The sequence below is a fragment of the Canis lupus genome, chromosome 2, assembly GCF_003254725.2.
Source record: "Canis lupus dingo isolate Sandy chromosome 2, ASM325472v2, whole genome shotgun sequence".
Classification (NCBI taxonomy): Eukaryota; Metazoa; Chordata; class Mammalia; order Carnivora; family Canidae; genus Canis; species Canis lupus.
This window is the reverse complement of record NC_064244.1, coordinates 18,133,290-18,156,072: the sequence shown is the minus strand read 5'-3', so window position 1 is coordinate 18,156,072 and position 22,783 is coordinate 18,133,290. Positions and strand designations below refer to the sequence as shown.

At 36.5% G+C, this 22,783-nt stretch overlaps 1 protein-coding gene and 1 long non-coding RNA gene across 2 annotated transcripts in view; one reads left to right on the top strand and one right to left on the bottom strand.

The window, feature by feature from the left end:
- LOC112658970 (uncharacterized) overlaps positions 1-17,245 on the top strand; it is a 51,691-nt gene extending 34,446 nt beyond the window's left edge. Inside the window, exons 4-6 of the long non-coding RNA XR_007403898.1 lie at positions 6,354-6,440; positions 15,532-15,661; positions 16,756-17,245. This is a non-coding gene — a long non-coding RNA (uncharacterized LOC112658970). The remainder of the gene's footprint in view (positions 1-6,353; positions 6,441-15,531; positions 15,662-16,755) is intronic.
- ST8SIA6 (ST8 alpha-N-acetyl-neuraminide alpha-2,8-sialyltransferase 6) overlaps positions 13,772-22,783 on the bottom strand; it is a 138,761-nt gene continuing 129,749 nt past the window's right edge. Inside the window, exons 6-8 of the mRNA XM_025445373.3 lie at positions 19,881-19,993; positions 17,296-17,388; positions 13,772-15,842 (exon numbers count right to left, since the gene is read on the bottom strand). Coding sequence (XP_025301158.2) covers positions 15,374-15,842; positions 17,296-17,388; positions 19,881-19,993 — 675 coding nt within the window. The 3' untranslated portion in view covers positions 13,772-15,373. The remainder of the gene's footprint in view (positions 15,843-17,295; positions 17,389-19,880; positions 19,994-22,783) is intronic.

Here is a 22,783-nt window from a genome sequence, read left to right as displayed (position 1 = left end):
ATTTACCTTCTGAATGTGTTTCCTTATTTTTGGAATGGCGGTTGAGGTATATATATATTAGGGTGTCTGTTGAGCCCACAGAAGTACCCTTTCTCTTAGTACTCCCCTCCTCGGACTAGGGTGGAAGTGGCCGTGCTATGAGTGATGACCTGGAATGGATGTCTGACCCAAACCCAAGCTGTCGGATTTTCACCCTGAAAGTTACCACTGAGAAGGAGTAGCAGACACAGGGTCTCTGCTTGTGTCTGGAACCGGAGAATGAGAGAATGGGATGGGCAGAGAAAGACAGCAAAGAGAAAGGACTCTTAGAAGCCTGATATAGAAGAAGTCAGTGTGGTTCTGAAACACGTAGTAGTGACTGAAGAAGTGGTTGTCTTCATTCTGAGGGTTTTTCATCTCTTGCCTAAGCTCATCTATGAGGCCAAATTGCGTGTAATATAGTACATTTTAGTGAATTTCCTTTCTTGTTGTACACAGTGAATTGCCTGCAAATAGAAATCAAAATACCCGGAGTGTCTGGGTGGCTCAGTCAGTTAATGCCCAAATCTTGATCTCAGCTCAGGTCTTGATCTCAGGATTGTGAGTTCAAGCCCTGCCTTGGATTCCACACTGGGCATAGAGCCTACATGAAAAGAAAAATGAAAATAACCATACTACCTACAGAAATAATTGTACCTGAGGATAAGGGCAATCGCGAATGTAAGTAAAATGGTAGTTACATTCAGTAAATGGGAGTTATTGTTACAAAGTCACTCTGAGCAAAATGAGAAGCACTTAGAGTGAAGCCCAATATTACAGAGAGATTATAAAGGATGTTAATGGAGGAAAACAGTAAATTGGTAGAAAATGTAATCGTTTTGGGGATGCAAGCCCACGTGCATATTTGTAGACAAAGATGATATGGCTTCATCACATAGTGAATTTATGATTACTATTATAGGGGCAGTGAATACCAACTAATGAAGATTACATTAGATTTCATTACATGCTTATTCTATTTATATAATCATTAAATAAATTGGCAATTACAAGTTGTATTTGTGAGTGCTGAAAGTGTCAAGAAACTACAGAGCAGCAGCATTTAATACTTTAAAATCATGTTTGGTTAGTGGCAGTCTTAAAATAATTTTTTTGGGTCTTACCTCTTCCAGCCTCAGGTCAGTTCAAAAGGAGGGGCTTGTGTACATTTTGAGTCACCAGATTTACAATTTCGCTCTACTTCCTTCCATCTCTGTCTCAAGCTAGCCAATTCTTGCCCAAGCTCATCTCTTGCTTGAAATCCTTTCCTAAATATAAGTGGTAACAACTAACATTCCTAATGTGTTCTCCAAACTCTTGCCTTTGAGCTAGAGTTTCAGTGGCATGTGGTCATCTTTCCTCTACCAAATTTTACCATTTTACCATACACATACACACACTGTTTTACCAATTTTATGGTTAGGTACTTAGAAAAAACCTCCTAAAAGGCTGAGTTAGGGGTCATTAACAGGAGAATTCTTTAACAAGGAGCATGATAGACTATAACATAGAAATTCACATCTTTCCAAAAAGAGGACCTCACTCTGCCTTCCCAATGCCAGTAAGATTTTGAACAGTGACTCTGCTGTGTGTCTCACTCTTTTCTTTTCTCTTTCAGAGATTTCATTACATTTATTCTGACCCTGAGGATGGGGGCATACAGGTTACTCACCTTTTCATTCACAGGTCCCCAAAATGCTGAGAGCCTCATCTGGTCCTTAGGGAGAAGACTGCTCATCACCCAGAAACTCTGATCTCTAAGTTCTATTCGATGACTGAGATGAGATGTGGGATTGTCCTCCTGTGGGGAGAGAAATATGTTCTATGTGTGGAGGAAGTGTGCAAAAGAGGTGCCTTATTCCAAGAGATTTCCAGCTGTTCACCCAAACCTGTTTCTTTTCCTTTCTCTACATCAAGATGACGTTTCTTACCCTTCTGTGTGGGGGATTCTACCAATGACCCGTGATTACAAATGAGAGGCGTCATATTCAGATCTGGCCCATAAAAAGCCCTCAGATCTGTACTCCTCTATCTCTATCCTCTTTCTGTTGGATAGATGTAAATGGACAAGTTTTAGAATCACACATCGAAGACACAGAACATGAAGTGCAACAAGTCAGAGCCTCAGAGTAACTGATGGCTTGGAGGTTGACTCCCAGTCAGAAACTCCTACTAAATTTACAAAACTTAGAAATAAACACCAACATCATTCGAAACATTCTACATCTTGAGGTTTGTTGGATATGCTTGCTAGCCCTACCCTAAACCACACTTCAATATTTCCACTTCATTTAACATCTTGATAAAGTTTCCTGATAAAAGTAAATGTGCTGCCTTTCAGAAATTTCCTGAAATGCAAATGGCACGAGAGTTAAATGTATCCTACCTAGCAACGGTCCATGAAATTAAATATCTGGAGACATTCATTAGACAAATGTGGTGTTTTAGAATTTGCATTAATGAAAGCACAGAAGCATGTTCAGCACATCTTTATTATTCTGGAACATAAATACTAAAATATCAATAATAGGTACACACTTTTAAGGAAATGATCAATAATGAACCAAACACATCTTTATGGCTCTTCAAGGATTTAAGCACAAAGCATAGTCACTGAAATGTCTTAATGCTAGATTTATACTTTAATAGGAAGCATAAATGCATTAATTTTGCTTTTTTTCAAATATTAAGATTTTAAAAATCTAGCCATTCTAGTCTATCTCTGAAGCCAGCTACTATTAATTTACTCTGAAGTATACAATTTATTATAGATTTCTAAAACCTATGGAAAGTTACTACTAAAAAGTCCATTACACTGTAACAAAAAAAAAAAAAGTAGAAACACAGGGTACCTACTAAAATTCCTCCATTCAGAAATAAAAAAGACAATCATCTATATTACCCCCCCAAAAAAGTATAAGACACTTCACAATGTTGTCTTGATTAATCACAATGTATATAGCAGAGAAGTCCCTTTAAATATGTAATATTCACTTATTTCATTAGGAGTTACATTTGTGTATCATTAGCTTCTAGAATTTTCTCACTAACACTTTGAAAAGATAAAAAAGAATTTTTATGAGATAATCATCCTCCTCATCTTGTCCTCATCATAATAGCAATGCTGCAAGCACTGAATCCTTGCGTACTTACCACTTTACGTGGATCTTCATGCACTCTTCCTCATAGCCCTATGGTTAGGTACTGTTAATAATAACTGCACAACTCCAGGGGGCACCACTCATCTACTGGTCTATATAAATGGTGCCTCTTGGAGTTGTGTAATACACAGCCTCCAATGCCATATGTGGTGGTCTTGACTTTTATTATTCTCACATTAGAGAAGAGAAAACTGAGGTTTATAAAGAGAGACGAGAAAAAACATTAAAGAAAATGAAATCTATACCAGAGGCTTTCTTGGCTTTAAGAGTAGGATTCAAATTAATTCGTTTTGAAAAGACAAATAACACTTGCGCTGCTGCTAAGTATTAGAGCAATGAAATTAAGTTTGGCAAGAGTCTATAACCCCTGCCTATTCCTGGGCCTCTGCCCCTAAGTGAATGATGAAAAACCATCTCCTAACCAGCAACCAGGTAGTCAGGACCCCTCTCCTGTGTTCCTCTAGCTCTCTGGGCATTTCTCTCTGATCACATCACTGTCATTCTTTAACATGCTATTCTTTCCCTGGGATATGAGTTTCTTATAGGTAAATTGTCCCACCTTTGTAGCTCTAGAAACCAGTGCAGGATAGACATTCTGTAGGTTTGGGGAGAATTAATGAAGGGGACATTAGTTTTCATATACAACTGAATGCTAGATTTTTACAATTGCTTTTCTATTGGTCACATTGGAGAACCAAAACGTCAACACATTTCAGCGATCAAGCCGAAAGGAAATGGAGGAAAATGTTATTTGATAATCAAAGACAGCTTTCTTAAAGAATTTCCTTATCATGAAATCCCAGGAGTTGAACTACAGATGGCATCTGGCAAAAAAACAGTATCACGTGTCTCGAATGAAGACAATTTTAACAGTAAAAAACAATATGTTCTTCTAGAGTTCCAATTGCTCATTTCCTCAAGTTTGGGCTCATTTGAGCTCTTAGATTATTTAATGTTGAAGGAAAAAATATTTATTTACAGTTAGAGTCACCTACTTGTGAATATTTTTCAGGCAACTGGAAGAAACAATTAGCTGTATTTAAAATGATTTCAAGTGCTATTGAGCTGCTGGAGTGTCCTTTTCCAGGTTAGTTTGTTCTTATCTTGGACAGAATGCTTTCGACCCGTTTGTTGATTTTTGGAATGAAGAAAAGAACTGCAGGGATGAGGACAACAAACACTAGAGAATATGCATCCCTGATGCCTCTTCTCTCCTCTGGCAGACGATGAAGCAAAGACAGGGAGTCATACTCAAATTTGGTGGGTCAGATACAGAGAAGAGACTTTGGAAACTTCAAGAATAGAACACCTTTAAGCTTGGAGATCTTAGACATAGGAAAAACAAAACTAGAATATCACTGTCTACTCAGGAATCTATTATATGAAGTGTCTGGGGCAAGACAGCAGCAATGTTTAGTGTCAGAAATGTCATTTCCTACTGCTTGTGATTAAACAAAAGTGCTCGGCAATCTCGGATGTCTCAGAGATTGGCAAGTCATACCTCTAAAATGTCTACTACTGTACGTACACTCTTACTGTATATCTACTAAGGAACATGAATAAAAGTCAAATTTGTCACTTGCACTAGAATAATGAGGAGACATTGGTTTGTTTTTATCTTGCCTTGCAAAGGTGATGATGTTGAGAGATTACAAAATGCTAGCAGGTGCACGGCTCACCTCAGGAAATTTTATGAAGTCAGGAAGGTCAGGATTCATTGGTTTCAACATGTGTTACGAAGAGGAGAGTAAAACTTCCTTAGAATACATGCCATAGGAGCTTTCAGAGTTCCGTGCTCAAGGAAATATTTAAAGCAGTCTTGACATTCTGCTGGAAGTCTGGGCCGTAAAGATGGGGAAGCCATAACAATTCTGGTCTTCAGTCATAATCCTTAGAAAGTTTGCGACAAAATAAACTACTTTAAAGTGTTCCTAAGGCATACAGAAATCAGAGATTTTTGAAGACCCAAGGATTCTGTTTTGTTTGAGTCACTACAGTAACTCATTGAATAATACTGTGGAAGATGAAACCTGCTGACTATCATTTCTTACTCAGTTTCTAATTTCTATGCAGAGGCCACACAGGCTATTAAAAAGTTGGCTCAAAATGAGTTATAATAATGAGAATTTTGTGAACTGTTTTCAGACTGCATTCACCGACAACTCAAAATAACACTTGCTGGCTGACTACGAATATGCCAAAGTACAGCATAAACTAGAAAACAATGTTCTCAGGAATGAAATCAATGCACTGGCTCAAAGGTTATATATATATGTAACTAACAGTCTCGCTCTTCATCCAGATCAGGGAAACAATTTAGCATATCTGATTGAGAAGAAAATTTGCTTCCCGAAATCCCTTACAAATTATATTTAGCTTATGTAAGAGAACAACCTTGTTCTTACACAATACAAGCTGATTTAGGGTAAGAGATTATGGTAAATTCACTGTACCCTCCAATCAATTGTTGATTCCACATGGTGGCATAGATAAGGTACTCGTTATACTATTCTTGCTCATTTTCTGTAAGTTTGAAGTATTTAAAAGTAAAAAGCTTAAAAATGCAATTTCTTCCAACTTCCATTGCTTAGCTGTATAATCTGGTTCAAGTTTCTGGCTTTTTAGAAACTCCAAAGTTCTTGTTTACAAAATGAGGATAATACTGGCAAGAACATCAAAGAATTCAATGAAATAATCCATAACTAAAAAAAAAAGCTAGTGAAGGTTTACTACAAATCTGAAAAATTATTTTCTACTTATGCTTGGCTATGCATTTTGATTTTGGCCAATTATAAATAGCTTAGTACCTACATGACATCCACTATGATAATAGAATATGCTGATATTATCTTTATTAAATGGCCATCACTTCTTAATGATACCCAGGTTTTGGAAATGCAAACATTTTAAAGTAGTCTATTATTGAAGTGCTCTGTTTAGTTATAAAACAAGTATATACATCCAAAGGTAGTTATTAAATGAAACCAAATGGATTGGGAATTTATCTGAAATGAAACTTTCTTTAGAAACAGTGTGGAATTTTTAGCAGTTTCTCAAAAAAAAAAAAAAATAGAGAGACAAAAAAAAAAAAAAAAAAAACCAGGAAACAAATGTTTCCTTGTTTTTCTAAGTGCAGTCAAAATGTTAATCATTATTTTTGTCTTTTATAAACAGTGAAGTCATTTGCTGTTATCAATGTGTCATGGCAGTAGGAGAAATATTTTATCAACAGAGAAAATAAATACCAACACCTCCTCTTGAGTAAGTGGATACCAACGTTGTCATTAGGACCAATGCTATTTTTCACCTAATGGACTATTTTCCTGATTCTCGTGAGAGCGATAATTACTCTAGCAACTTCAATGTCTAACTTTCATTCTACTTAGAAATATTTTGACAAACTGACAAGAGTTAAATATGCTGCAACAGTGAATAGGTTCCTTTTGTCTTTATCATACTGAACACATTATTCTGTGAAGATATTTTGAGGGGCAGGTACCTCTATCCAATTTCTTAGCATAGGAAAAGGAAATTAAATATATTCACAGCCCCAAAAGGAAGTTGGTAATAGAATGGACTGGGGGAGAAGATGGGGCTGACCACACAGTCTTTTAATTTTGTGCCCTTTCAAAAGCTGCACATTCATGAATACAAAATCCATTCACTGTGACAATAGAAAACATTCAAAATCCAAGCCAATTCTCATAACTTTTTGTCCAATGAGACTAGGTATACTGTTCTCTCGAATCTCAAGAGAGGTGGAAATATTGCATCTCTGGCTAAGAATGTTTAAAGCCCAAACTTTAAGCTTTTGACTGAATTATATGGTACAGCCCCCACTGAATCCTGCTTATGAAATTCCAATTTCAAAGAAACTGGGGAATCACACATGTTTGAACTGGATTCTTCTGATAATAAATGAGAATACACTAGGACTATGTGGGGGGAAACAGGACATGAATGTTCAATAAGCAATTGCCTTACTGATGCAAAATGGAAATAAGCATTTTCTGCAGAGATGTTTATTACTAGAGGCCCAACCATTCTTACAGCTAATATATGGGGAATTTTATGATTCTCAGAAGAGTAACTTGAGTAAATTCCTAATGAGAAGGGTACCATTCTGGGAAGCCCATCAGCATTGGGTACTTAAGACAAAGTTGTTAAAATATCACTGTGTTTACTCAAAGATCAGCAAGCCCGGCAAGTCTACTATAAGGTAAAAGTTTTAATAGCTTATTTCTAAGACTTCACACATGAGTAAACATTTCATTTCACATATTTGATGAAAATTAATCAGAGCACTGTGTTACAAGTAAAACAAATAAGAGTATGGGATCCTACATATTATATTTTGATTAATACCAAAGAATGATGAGTGCCCAAAATGAAAATGTAACAGGTATCATTTCTGTGAGAATTGCTTCTGGAGCTAATGCATTTAATGTCTAGTAACTAATTCTATGGGGAAAAAAATTTAAAGGCCACATAGCATATTCTCTCCATAATCAACAGGACGACCTATAAAAAGCTTTAGCGTTTTTAAGAAAGACCATGAAACTTAGAGCCAAACTACTTGGGTTCAAACTCTAGTTCAATCACTTAATAGGTGAGTGACACATGGGAAATTACTTGTAGCAGCTTATGGTTAGATATCCACCCAACATCTCTTTTTCCCTTCCTCCTTCTCAACAGAACACTAAATTTGTTCAGGTACACACTTATTCCCCTTGAAGCCTTTAATCCCAGGGGTAGGAATAATTGTAAAAGTTGGCTCCATATTCCCTTTGTCAATGATTGGTTTAGGAATGTTTGTGTGACCAATGTGAACCCATGAGAAACAAGGAAAGGTTTGATGGGACTTTGGAGAAAGCTCTTTCTCCTTCCTCTGGCACCTCTTGTGTTAAGATGTGACTCTCTCCTCTTCTCTGGATATGTACAGATGTACATTTATGAGGCCTGCATGTGCTGCTTTTGTTCAACGAGTCTTAGGATGAAGTCAACACACTGAGTTAAGCCCATGACTCTTGCAGGGAAATGAAGTCAGAACCAAAATTCTTAGGTTGCCCTGTTTTGGACTTCTAGACCTGTGGCCAAGAATTCTACAGTTTAAGCTAGTTTGATGGAGCTTTATGACATTTTCAGCTGAAGGTAGTCTGATCCTCCTGAGCCATTTTCCTATCTGAGAAAATCAGATTGACAGCTACATGGCAATCTTGTGAGAATTCATGATAATACATGTAAAATATTATGCACGGCGCTTGGTGCAATACGAGCTTTCAATAAATGGTATCAGGTTTGCTAGTTGCCTGGCACACTGAGTACTTGCTATTAACTTGGCTCAAAATGATCTTTGGCAAATCTTTTAACAGCCCTGATTTCTGATTGCTCACATTTCTATATCGGATGAGAGTAGTGATATTAGCCTCCAAAGAGTACTCTGCAATAGCTGAAGCAAGGATTTCAAATCTCTTTGAGGTCCTCAAAAGGCAAGGAATAGAATAATGCATTGGTATTTTATTGAATATCACCAAAACACACACACACACACACACACACACACACACACACACACACACACACACCTTAAAGCAAATAAAACAGAGTCAGGCTGAGAAAAGAAATTAATCTATCCCATTAAATACTCCTTTCTAAAAGAACTCAGGAGAATACAACATATTGGAAACTTCCAAAATTAATTAAACTTTAGAGCGAATATAGTAGGACATATAAAAATGTATTGTGCAAGCTTGAATCATCACTCCTTAATTTAGAAAAGTTAAAATTTGGAACTTATCAAGAAGGCCAAGGCAACTGAAGAAATAAAAACCCAAAGAGAGGAGGATAACATGCTAAAATTTAAACATGTTGGATAATGTTATTTTTCCATACAAAGCAACATGAACAACAATAACACTAAAAAGAGAATAAAATATTGATGAAACACACCAGCTTCAGGCATACCACCTGAATTTGAAACTTAGCTCTGACATTTGTGTGCTATATAACCTTGGGCAAGTTTCTCGGCCTCTCTTAGCTGGTTTTCTCATATATAAAAATAGAGATAATCAAATCTACCTCACAGACTTAGGTTTAAATAAGACAAAATAATGTAAGCCAAGTTCTTGTACAGGTGCCAAGTGGATAGCAAGCACTTAATGAAACATTTTTACTATATTCTTGTGATAAAATGGGCCCCGTGGGATCCCAGGGACTTTTGGTAGTCTATCATACAACCTGGGTTTTTTAAAAAAAGGCTCAAATTTCAGATGGGCAAAGGAAATTTCTAGAAGATATTTCCAGCAACCCCAAGAAAAGACAGGTGACAGACACTACAAAAATAAAATTGTAGGGGAATTTCTCCTTCTGGATTAGGTAGAGTAGCAGGGACCAGATTTAGCCTCTTGTCCACAGCAACTAAAAACCAACAGACAAAATATATTGAAATGAAACCATCATTGAAATGATGGTTTTTAGGCATTGGACATTAGGCAACTCAGGAAGGGCATGGGTCAGTGGAGCCCCACAGTTGCCCTAGCTTACTACTTAGATGGTTCCCAGGCCACAGCACAGGGAGGGGAAGCTTAGGCACACTTCACTGGTCTGAGTAGAGGCTACAGATTTAGGAGTTAGGGACTTCCAATGCAGATCCAGAGTACAGAAGGCTTCATGGAGAGAAATCTCCTCTAGCCTTCAGCTGAGCATTGACCAGCATATGTGAGGAAAATACCTAAACCTGGGAAAAAGAAACACCCAAAAGGAGCAGACAAAACAACTCCTAAAAGTTAAAAAGGATAGAATAATTCATATTCTTCCCAGACAGAAAAGAAAATCTTGTAATTCATGGGGCACTCAGGAGGGCACTCATAAGGGTATTGTCTCAGTGTGAGAAAAAATTTACCCCAGCATAAGCACTGCTATGGTTTTAACTAACAAACACTAAAAATAAGCTTCAAAAAGGAATGAACTGTTTATATATAGGTCACTTAATTTTGCCCAGAAGAAATCAACATTATTTTTAGGAACACCAAAATATTGAACACTCACAAAAGTAAAATTCACAGTATCTGGCATTCAATAAAAAAATTTCCCTGCTTTCAAAGAAGCAGAAAAATACAGCTTATATTGAGGAGAAAAATCTAGTGGAAACAGATCCAGGAACGACACAGATGATAGAATTAATTAAAAAGGACACTGAAAGGGTTATAAGTATATCCCATATGTTCAAGAAGGTAGAGGAACGAACAAGCATGTTAAAGGAAGACATAGCAGATATAAAAAGCACAAACTGAACATCGACAATGTTTGAAATTAAAAACATACCTGGGCGGGGGGGTGCCTGGATGGTTCAGTGGTTGAGCATCTGCCTTTGGCTCAGGGTGTGATCCCGGGGTCCTGGGATCAAGTCCCACATCAGGCTCCCCACAGGGAGCCTGCTTCTCCTTTTGCCTATGTCTCTGTCTCTCTCTGTGTGTCTCATGAATAAATAAATAAAATATTTTTTAAAAATGAAAAGATAAAATAAAAACACACTGGATGGGATTGACATCAGATTAGACACTGGAAAAGAAAATATTAGTCGAGTTGAAGACATGGGAATAGGAACCATCCAAAATGAAAAACAAAAAAAAAAAAAAGGAAGAACAGATAAACAGAGAGTCAGTAATCTCTAACAAATTTTGAGAAGTTTCATGTGTGTTAACTGGTGTCCCTGAAAAGGAAGAAAGGAGAGGGACAGAAGAAAGTATGGGAAAAGAATACCTTTTCTCTATTATGTATACAATGTATCTTTATCACGTATCACTCACATTTTCTTGATAAAAAGATTGCTCTCAGAAGAGTGATGACCCAGAGAAGATAAGATGGGCTAGAAGGATACTCCTGTTCACCCATCTTCAGGAGTGTATTTGTGAGTTCCACTATGGAGTCAGCCTCTGAGGCCATATGCAAATAGGAAACGAAATTACTCAGTGGATTTTTTAAAAATCAAAAATAAGATATAGTCTTATTGGTTCAAGTGCTTCAGATACTTCCGGTGACTCTCTGAAATTCCTTGTGTTTACTAGCAAAACAATGTATTTTCATGTACATAAATAAAATGTTTTGAATGTCTTAACTATATTACATGTTGCATCTTAACCATACTTCTAAGGTAGCTATTTAGGATGTGAGCAGATCTGTTATCTGTAACATTTTCCAATTTTCCCAAAGCTTCCTGAAATTCATGAAATGATTTAGAGTGAATGACATGATATAGTACTGAGTTGGTACATTTTTTTGTAAGCAAGAAAAAAACTAGCCTCAAACTGGTCTGATTTATGGCTTAATTCAGTATTCTATACATAGAGAGTCCTCCAAAAAAAAAAAAAAAAGTCCTTGGTTGATTACCTAGCTGAGAGCCCACATATTTACATGCAGAAGGAAATCTTCTTTCATGAGGGTCATGATCTATTTGCCTTTCCCTTTTGTTAGGAAAAAAAAAAATCAGAGACTTCAAGGACTATTATACTGCATAACGCTAAACTCTATGCAATTGTTCATGGAGTCCTTTCCAGGGACCTTACAGCACTATGGACTACATGCTTAAATGAACATTTTTGCCTTATCCTCAGATTTGGATGAAAATTGTTTTAGAATCTTGCTATTTGGTTACATTGCCCAGTGATGCTGAACAAGTAAAAAATAGAATTAAGCAAGTTAGTATTTCCCCTAGAAACTGGCAACATGTGGTATTATGAGCTGGAGTCCCAAGTAAAGTTTAGTACTGTCTAGCACCAGTACTCAGACTTTCTATTTTCAATGCCCATGGATGCACTTCAAGTTTAAGAGCAGAAGATCAAATCTAATCCATCAACATTTAAGCAATGCTCATTACACCCACAGATTCTTGAGCGTGTCACCGTGAGACTTAGTGGAAAATCCATAAATCTATAAGGTGGAGGTCATAGTTTTCTTTTGGTTTTGAAACTTGTGGTAATTTACCATTATAGAACAAAAAGAACTGTTGCTTATGACTTACAACTCATGTGGCTGACATGTTATCAAAATTTATGTTCTATTGTATTTTAGGAAGTTTAAAAAATTCTCCTTTAGAACAAAAGGACATTATTGACATATCATAATAGAACATGTATACTGTTGTCCTCTGCCAAAAAGGAAATGTTAAGATGTGATTGAGGCCTCCCACATATTTCACAACAGTTACAGATCAACTTGGGAAAGAGAAAGAATGCACATGTTCTTTTTGACCAGACTTTTGGTTAACAGGTGATCCTAGCTGAGATTGTTGCAAAATTTCAACATGCCTTCATAATGGCAGTACAAATGTCAATATAAATGTTAAATAGAACACCAACTTTAGTTATGTTCATGTGGAAAGGTCTACAATTTTCTCCACAACTTTTTTTCTACTGAACTTTACCAAACATGGGTATCATTAGGATTCTGCTTCTTGCCCTCTCAGTGTTGGGGGAGGTCATCGATAGGACATGATACCCCGTTGACCCGTGAGCTGAGCCCTGGCAAATGGAGGCTCCTTTCTCCCTCCCCTGTACATTCTATTTGCCTGGCATGCATTCTCTTTGCCTTCCCTGATCCCAAAAGCTGCTCCAAAGGAAACAGCCTCAAGATAGTGATGTGGCGTTGAGACCACCTGGACAATATACACATCTGAACTCAGTGCAGGCCTCTACACAAACATTTAAGATTACCAGACAAATGTGGAGATCTACTAGTCTTGCAGCCACCCAAGATGATCCCATATGCAAGGTCTCAACTTATTAAAACCGCCACCAACAATGTGGAGTGGCCTGCCTTCTTCTTTGGTCTTTCCTTGTGCTCTGTGTACAGGGGCCAGTTTTGGAATTTGCCTGGGAAGCTCCAGAGAAGTTTGTGAACCAACACATATCATTTTGAACACTTCTGAAATTTGTTATTGTTGACACTTAAAGATTCTATTTTGATAGTCTAGAGAAAATTTCCGAAGATAAAATAGAAAGTTGTACGGGAAAAACTTAAGTAAATTCTGTCCTAATCACATGTAATTTTTATTAAAGTAACTTATCTCCATACAGTATATTTAATGGTTGATTTCAGTATATTCTCTCGTTTTTACTCACTAATCACATATTTCCCATACCATCAAAAAGAGAAGTTTAATTTATACTCCCCAGAAAACATTTTAAGGGAAACATTTTACTAACCATAAAGTATTAGAGTGTTCTATTTTTAATAATCCACTGTTAGTAACATGATAGACATTACTACTACTGCTAGCAGATTTTTAAAAGCAAATTAAATCCATTAGAAGTTGCAGAAAACAGCCACTTATTTATCATCACAAAAAGAAAGATAAATAAATTAGACCTCATGTAACTAAAAGCATGTCCCTTTTGGAAAATATTTATATATGAACTTTGAGGTAATTTACGGAGCTAATAGGTTTCATCTGTGATAGAAGAAGAAATAAAATGTGAACAAAGAAAGGCACAAAAAATGTCAACCACAATGAAATGAAAGAGGTACTTTGCCAAAATAAGCAATAACAGCAAAGTGTTCTGAAAAGAGAACATTTAGTAAAACAATCATCTGGCTAAGATAAGAATTCAGATCTTTATTTGTAATTAATGCGGCATGCTGACAAGTTTGCTCCACTATTTCTACTCTCCTCGTGATGGTACAAAGACAAGCAGGGAAAGTAGGAATATAGTTACTTAGTTAAGTTAAAAAACTTATCCAGTGGATGAAGGGATGATCTATGTTAACAGGTAGCATCATAATGTACGGGCATGATGTAAAAATGGCAATATTCAGTAGCACTTAAGCTTTGATATGGATGGCTAAATTATTAGTCTTATTTCTCATGTAAATAATACACCTTTCCTTAAGAGACTTAAGTCTCTTCCTTAAGTTTTTGTGTATTTTAATCCTTACAGCTTTCCTCTGACATCTGTTAGGTCATTGTTAACTTGTGTTTCACAGAGGCAGGCCCAAGCCACCATTCTCACATGCTACAACCTCCCTTCAAGTGACAGTTCTTGGGGAAAAGACCATGATTTACCTTAAAATATCCTCATTTTGATGAATTAGAATGAAGGGGACAACTTTTTTATTCCCTCTACCTAGAACCTCTCTTTATCTGTTAACATCTTACTCACTTTCTGGGTTTTTATTCAGAAATTACCTCTTCTCTGAAACAGAAACAGGTTTAATTACTCTTGCCTCTGTTCCTCCTCCTACTTTATTCGTAGCTGTGGTAATAACATTTATCATATTGTATCATGGTGGTAGATCATACACATGTCAGCTTCCTCCTGCAGAACTTGGTTACCCTTGTGTCCCTCTCACAGAGTCTGCTATAGGGCCTGGCATGAAGGAGCTGTTTGATCATTATTTTTTAATAATGATTTATTATTTTTTACAAAGTGTGACACCACAGACAACAGGTAAGAAAAACTGGGTATTATTAACTCTTCATGCTTTTAAAACAGCTCCTGTCAGTGGAAGAGGCTTAAGAGTAAGGCAGGAAGTTAATATAAATTTTAAGGAGTCATTTAAAAATAAAAATGGAGGAGGAAAAAAACTGGCCTAAATCCAACTGGCACATCATTGCAGCTAACGACCCCAGTGAAGGTAATCAGAGGTAGGCGTATTACCACCCGAAGAGGAAGACTTCTTTCCTGGATAATCAAGGGTTTACAGTAATTTCTTAGATGCACTCTTTAGGACAGGAAGAAGGATGAGAAGGATATTATTAATAATAGAGATGCCTGCTCAGGAAAGAACCCCAATGAATACAGGCAATTCAGCTGTTCTCTCCAGGAAAGGTCTTCAAAACAGCATGACTTTTATTATCAGCCCAGTGAGAGTGGAAAGAGCTCTTAGAGACAGTAACAGGGAAATATTTACCAAGTCCCTAGCTCACGCCAAATCCTTTGGCAAGAGTTTTCATAGATTATGTCGTTTTCCTATCGTGAGTTAGATTATCATGGTCCCCATTTTACAAGGAGGGAAAGTGAAGAAGATCGAACAACTCCATGAGTTGCTGAGATTGCAACCTTAGCAAGGAGCTTTAATCAAAGCAAGTTTCAAGACTTTTCCTATTATGTTCTACATCCACTGCTTTTAGGATTTGAAAACACTGTTTCTCACCTACTGCATTCTATTAAAACTATTCCCATTTTAAGACACTATGCTTAGGCTATTTCACATTTGCTAAATTGTAATTTGAGGATTCCTTTCAAGTGAAGTTGGAGAATTTGTCTATATTCTTTGGGCATCTCATGGAAACCACGTTTAGGTAAGTTGTTGTCGTAGTAGTGATGACTGACAGGTGTGTCTTTCACCGTTCTAGAGAAGGGCCAAAATCCATACAGCTTCACGTGCTCACACAGTTCAACTGCCACGCTTGTGATCATCAAGCCAGAGGACAGGCGAAACTCTGTTACTCCCTCGGTTCTCCAGAAAAGGGCAAGATTTCTCAGGTACTTGGGATGGAAAAATATAACCTTTTGTCTTGCATTAGACTCTTTGAGTGTGCTATACACTTTGAAAGAGGCAATCGTGTTGGCCCTGAAAGAAAACGCTGGCAGGAGAAGGAATGCGTCTCCATAGGTTGCAATGTCCTCCAGAAATATTTCCTTCTTTTTCTTTAAGTTCCCATATCTGCCAAATTAAAACAAACAAACAAACAAACAAACATCATCATTATAATCAAGTAGCATTTTTGGTTACATGGGCTGAATTTACCACCGGCCGAGCCACTGAACCATCTATATCCCTGCTGTATATAAGAGACAAACCCTGAATTCAGAGGCCAAGTACAAGTAAGGTGCCTGTAAGTATCAAGGTCTAGGTGTTCATCTCTCTTTTCGTAGTGTCCCTAGGCTTCTACTTTTATTTTCTTACTGGGCTATATCCTTACTGGACACACATTTCTTACATTATCTTCCAGCTCAGTAATTTTTTTCTCTAAGGTTGCTTTTTGATACAGAAATATCTTCCAAATTAATAATGATTAATGTTTTCCTAAACATAGCACACTCTTAAAATGTCTATACATTAAAAAAATCACTGAGTTGTACACTTGTGCTCTGTGTATCTTTTTGTACATGTGATCATAAAATAGGTTTCCTTTAAAGAACCTTAAAAAACTATATTCATACACACACACACATTTTAAATTTCCTCTATGTATTGCCATAGCTTTATATGCTTGATTTACATACTACCTTAGTAAATATACTAGTATGCATGATTGTCTGTGTATAGAAAGTAAACTTTTGGGATACAGGTACAATATTTTATATTATCTTAAGGGATTCTAGAACTATATGAGTATATACTTTTATGGTGTATTGTATTAATAATAATTATTAGTCAATTTTGGTGAAAACAATGTATGGGATTTTTACTAATTATTAGTCAATTTTGATGAAAACAATGTATGTATGGGATTTTTACTAATCAGGAACATTTTTTAGTGGCTACACTGTGCAAATGAAATATAGGAATTATTTTTTGGTAATAAACTATCCATAGTAAAAATTTCTTTTTTTTTTTTTTTTTTTTTTGCCAGGTTCTCCTAAAGCCTCATTCATTCTCTGAAGTTTCTAAATAAACTGTTTCATCAAGAAACTGCTCCCAAGATAAAAGAGTAATGCTAACATTCTGAAAGAAAGTTCTCAAAAGTAACTTCACTATTGTTAAAAAAGATGAAGAGATAAATGAGTTTTCACTTGATTAGTAATATTCAGCTTATGACATTGGAAGTGCAATTGGTTGGGTAGCCCAGCTGGTTCAGAGGTAGAATGTACAACTCTTGATTTCAGGGTTTTAAAGTTTGAGCCTCACATTAGGTGTAGAGTTTACTTTAAAAAATAAAGTCCCTAAAATAAAATAAAATGGGTTTCTTTAAAAAAAAAGAGGTAAAGTTGCTCATACCTCTTATAAGCTACAACCTCGAAGAAAGTAAAATATGAATATATTCTTATATCTTTCCCCAAAAATCATTCTGGCTGTATTGCAAGTCATTTGAGCAACAAGATTAGTGTTCAAACTAAGAAACACGTTAAACAATAAATGTTCTCAAACAGTTGTATAAGTCAGAGATACTTACTTTAGTCTTATGATACTGGGATTTACAGTCACAACATTGGTTTTGCTCCCAACATCTTTACTAATATTTCCTGTGATTGGGGGGAGGTTACATCTGAAATTTGAAAAAAAAAAAAGGTATTTTCAAAATGCAACTTATAAAAAAAACTGTGTACACTTACCTGTACACATATGATCACTGTCATTTTATTGAAGAAAATCATAGCTGTTATGGGGTTCTGCGAAATACATAAATTTGATAAAAGCTTTCAATATTAAGACCCTTACACATATCAAAATGAGAAATGACATTACCTTGCCTAGCTTTTGAAGAGTTAATAATCCTTTTATTAGAATTATTATTTCTATTAATTCTATTCCCACAGTGGTATGATCATCAATTTACAGATTAAAAAAAAAAAAAAACAGAGGGACTGCAACAAGTTTACAGAGTCTGCCAGAAGCAAAGACTACATTAAAAAAAAAAAAAAAGTCTCCAAACCCTGAAATCTCCTGATTCCCATATGGATAGTTTTTCTAGCAAATTATGCTGTTAATAAATAAAACCCCAATGTTCTCATAATGATGTTTTCATATAAATGTTCTCTTCCTCTTTTGAGTACTAATTTGTTTTTAGTACTCAAAACAAATTAAGAATTGTAATTCTGAGTAGTTATATTCCTTTCACAAAAAAAGGGAAAGTTGGTTATGACACCCTAAGTATTGTTTGCAGAATTTCAAGTAGACCATTTCTTTAAAGCTATACATACAAAGGGAGCATCTGAGTGCTTCCTAAGGAAAGCTGTTTCAAGTTGATGTGTTCTGGAGAACTGAGCTTGAAACAGTATTCCACACTCCATGAAACATAAACTCAAATGGACCGTGTCCATCTCTCATTGATAAAAAAAGATGTTAGAAAATAATTAAATATGGCACCTTGGGAAAAATACATATTAATCACAGATAATACAGAAATGCCTTCATTAATGGACATCCTGTAATAACAAATCTACTTTCTAATACAGTCCCATATATTTTTTAAAATCAAAGGTGATTTCCAAGAGAGTATCATAGGAGACTCCAAGGAGAAATATTGAGTATTGTCTACATACAGTGGTAGTTTGTAAAACCACTCATCATCTCTTTTTGTTCCTTACCCACTTAACTAGTAGCTCCCCAACTTTTGAAACGGAAAACAAATCATAATAAGCAGTTCCCAGACTGTCATGATAAAACTCTGAACATGTGCAGTCAAAGTACAGGCTTAAAATTTAAATAAATTTTAATGACCATGACCACATTTAAACCCTCATTTGGCCATTCAGTCTGGAAAGGTCAGTTCCCTGATACAGGGAACTCTATCAGAAACATTCGTGTCCTCAGTGAATGTAGAATCCAGAAATAAGCAAAGCACACTTACTGCAGAGTTATAAATTAAAAAGATTTTAAGATGAGATTTTTTTTTAAACCTAAACTTGTATTTCCTGTATCTGCTATTAGATAAAATGGATGTGTAGCCATAATACACCCTACAGATGTTTTGAGAATTTTAAGTCTATAAAAAGTCTATTACAAGAAGAATTATTTATCTTCATTATGGCTTTTTCATACTGAGTGCTTTAACAAAATGGCTAAATCATTTGGGTATTGGTCATTTTAACAGAATCATGAGGAGCACATTCAATGACCCAGTGGACTTTCAGGTCTATTGTTCTGTCATTACCTTTAGCAATAAAAACTTAAATGAGATTAAAGCGGTAGGACAGGGACGGGGGAAGCTACTGATTGAAAATCCTGCTTCTTTTCAGGTGCTAAAAAGGGCAGCATTAAATCAATAAGGATCAAAGGCTCTCCTCTGATGTATGAAATCAGTGCCCCTGAAATAGGAAGAAACAGATTTCGACTCAGTTTTTAAAAAGGTGCATTTCAATTGAAATCCATCCTCACAGGGATGAATCACCTTTCCATCGTATCCTGAAAGCACAGAAATTCTGCAGCTTGGCTTATTAGCACAAGCACACAGAGAAACCACGTTTGCATCTGTTTTTGCAAGCTAGCTGGTACTGAGGTACAAACACATTTGAAAAGACCAGAATTTTGAAGCTCCACTATTTAATTTCAAGTCAGAAAACTAAACAATGATGTTGCATGGTAATACAATGCTTAGGTTATCATTTTCTCAAATGTTATCTGAGAACAAAAGTTTCTTGAAATGCTCTCTCTCTCTCTGTGTGTGTATGTGTATATATATATTTCCCCCCATTTTTCCTGGTGAGCCTGGGAGATGTTCTCCAGAGTCCTTCTGAGAGAGCCATGGTATCCTTAATACACTGAAGGCTCTGACAAGTCCTGCAGTGAAGATCCTCTTTCACAATGATTTCAAGAAGAGCTTCTCCAAAGTGGCTATAGTGCAGTTTTATCCTTCTGGTTTTAACATTCTGAGGAACTCGTGACCCATTTAACACTTCAGGAAAGGCTACCTAGATCATTTGTAGACTTAAGCAATACAGCTCAAAGGTCAAAATTTACATGGAGTGTCTTTACAGCATCCCTTTAAAATATCCAACTGATCTTTGGTTTCAAGGAAACCAATCTGACAGGCCTTACCTAAAAACGAAGTCGGATTTATCTATTTCAGCTCCACAAAGAGACTTGTTCAGAATTCCCCCATTTCCAACCACTGCACACTGATTGTAGGGATACTCCACGAAAGGCTGAGACTATGAGGAGACAGTAAAAAACCATCACGACATAGCTTTAGTTTCAGAATCATAAACATCATCAATTTAATTCAAGCAGCTTGATTTTTTACACAGGCTAAGGAAAGAGAAAGAGCAAGGAAAAAAGCAGAAGTAGCATGACCACAGCAGCTTGATCAACTTATGACTTAAAAACTTATGACAATAAAAAGTCCTGCAAACCTGTATTTCCTTTCTCTTGAGAGAAATATACAGTGTATCATATACCCTAAAATAACATAAAATATATTTGTACATAAAATATAACTTAATGTATCTCACATACATAATTAAGTACCTAACATCAGATTGGCAAAATCCCACTTTTGGCCTTTCCAACAGACAGGAATGTTTCCAGCAAAATAGAGGAAATAAAGCAATTAGAAAGTATCATTAAGTCCTCTATTCTTGGGCATAAAATTAATAGCTAATTTAGTGGAAGTTTCCTGTGCTTCTTAAATAGTTAGACCTTCAGGCTCAGTGATGACATGAGATTTATGCCTGCCATCTCTGCAAATGACCAGCCACGGGGCTACAGGGACGCCTAGGAACTCTGTGCAGACATATTTCAAATTAATTTCCAAGGCCTGAATCTTTTATATTTCCTCCAAGGACCTGACTTGCCCACCCTAAAAGATTTTCCCCTTTTACCAAATCCTTCCCAGTCTGACACATAACTTCTCAATTTAACAGTGTACTTTTCCTTTGCTGGTCACTCTCCCTGAAGTTATTAGACGTGACCTTGAACTGCACCAAGGGTACCAGCCCAGCCTCTACAGTGACAAGGCCCTGATTCACCTATTTTGTCCTTAGAATTCGAGTGGCAGTCCCAGAGGGCAGAGAGTGTGATTATTACTTTTAACTTCCCCTCATCTTTCACCATAGGCCTCGCCTGTTGTAATGTACACAGTATGGTGATGGTTCAGTGAGTGCTGGGGGCCACCTCCAGGGTTGTGCTGGGACTCGCTTGTACCAAGTTGTGGGAGCCAACTGGTAAACAGTTGGGAATTTGGTGAAACCGTGAAATCACTGGTAAATTTAAATCAGCTACTGTGGGGGTATGTACACCACTAAAATCAGTCAATAGTACAAACCAGGGCAGCATAGGGCCCAAAGCCAGTTTACCAGCACCAAGGCAACAGCTCGCCAGTATGTTCTGAGAAGCCCAACAGACTCCTGATTCCCTCTGACTGTTAGATGCCCTTTATGTGCCATCTGAGAGACGCCAAACAAGTAAAGAGAACTCTGGTTCTGCGCTTCTAGGTTTGTCTCTAACAATTAAGAATCATACGGTACTTATTATACGAGACACGCTATTCCAAGTGTGTGACTTACTAACACATGTAATCCTTATGAACGTTCTATAGATGGGAAATAAAAGCATGGGTTTAAGTAATGGCTAGCAAGTGTCAGAGCTGGGATTCAAAGCCCTGAAAGAGTCCACACTCTTATTCACTACACACTACACAGTTTCTCACATTCAACGAATAAAATGTTAATTTAATTATATGCCTTATTTCTCTTAGTATCCGCAATACCTAACAGAAGACAGGGGACCTGGCTCTTAAATTAATGGTTCCTTGATACCTTAGGTTATTTCAAGTCCACTGTACTCCTAGTTCAAGATGTCTTCAGCCTGAGTTTACTAAATGGTACCATGATAAATTCTGAATTTTAGAGCGGGGAGGATGCAAATATCCGCTTAATGGTACAGCAGAAAAGATTACTGAAGGAAAACATGTCTCCAATTAAGCACTCAAAATAACGCATGTTTTCTCTGCTTCTTGGTCCACCGGGGTAAAAAAGGCCCATACGCTTTGGGATCTCATGTATCAGTAAGAGGAATCTCCAATGCTTCTTAAAAAAAAAAATCTTCTAAGAAAGTGGAAAATTTGTGCTAGGTTGAGCAATGCCTCCCCATTGCTCGCTCTGGACAAAAACCAACTTTGTTTTCTTTTCAAATAACTTAGCAAAGTGTTTGGAGGAAATGACTTCATGACATTTATCAAAAGTACCCATTGTGATTGCCGTTCTCCTGAGGGGAGTGTGGCAGAGACCAGGCAGGGTGGGTGTGCAGGAAGGAGGGGGGCAGGAAGGAGGCCAGCTTCCTCAAATGCCTCATCTCCACAAAGGGAGTGCTGGAAGCAACACAGGAAAATGGCCCACTTTGCAACTGTTTTGGTACTGACTTCAGAATTACCTCCTTCCCAATTTTGAAAAATCAATGCAAATTTGGGAAATGGCTGCTGTTGGTAACTGCATACAGAATTATTAAGCCTAGGTTATTCTTTTCAAAGTGCCAATTAGAAGCCAAAAATAAATAAATAAATAGATAAATAAATAAATAAATAAATAAATCCCAGCAGCTCCTCTGTTCTCATCAGTCTAAAGCATAGAAAATGCTAGAAAAAACTCCAAGGGTGAAAGAGTTACTCGTGGTGAATTTCCTTGATTGGGAATATAAACATTCTGTACTTATCTTTTCAGTTATTGGTAAATTTAATGCATCATGAAGGCATTTTTAAAATGCTTTGTGGGGTTTGGGGGGCTTTTTTTTTCCTTCTAGAAAATTTGCCATATTTTTTCTCTATCATTTTCTATTCATTTTTTAAATCATTCCCAGGCAATAAGTCTTCCTTTGAATTATAATAGTAAGAGAAAAACTGGAACAACTTACAGGACCAATAAATTAGTTGAAAGAAGTCAAAGGTCCAACAAAAGGGAATTAATTGCAAGCACTGAATATTCTACAGTTGGTAAACTGTGTTATAT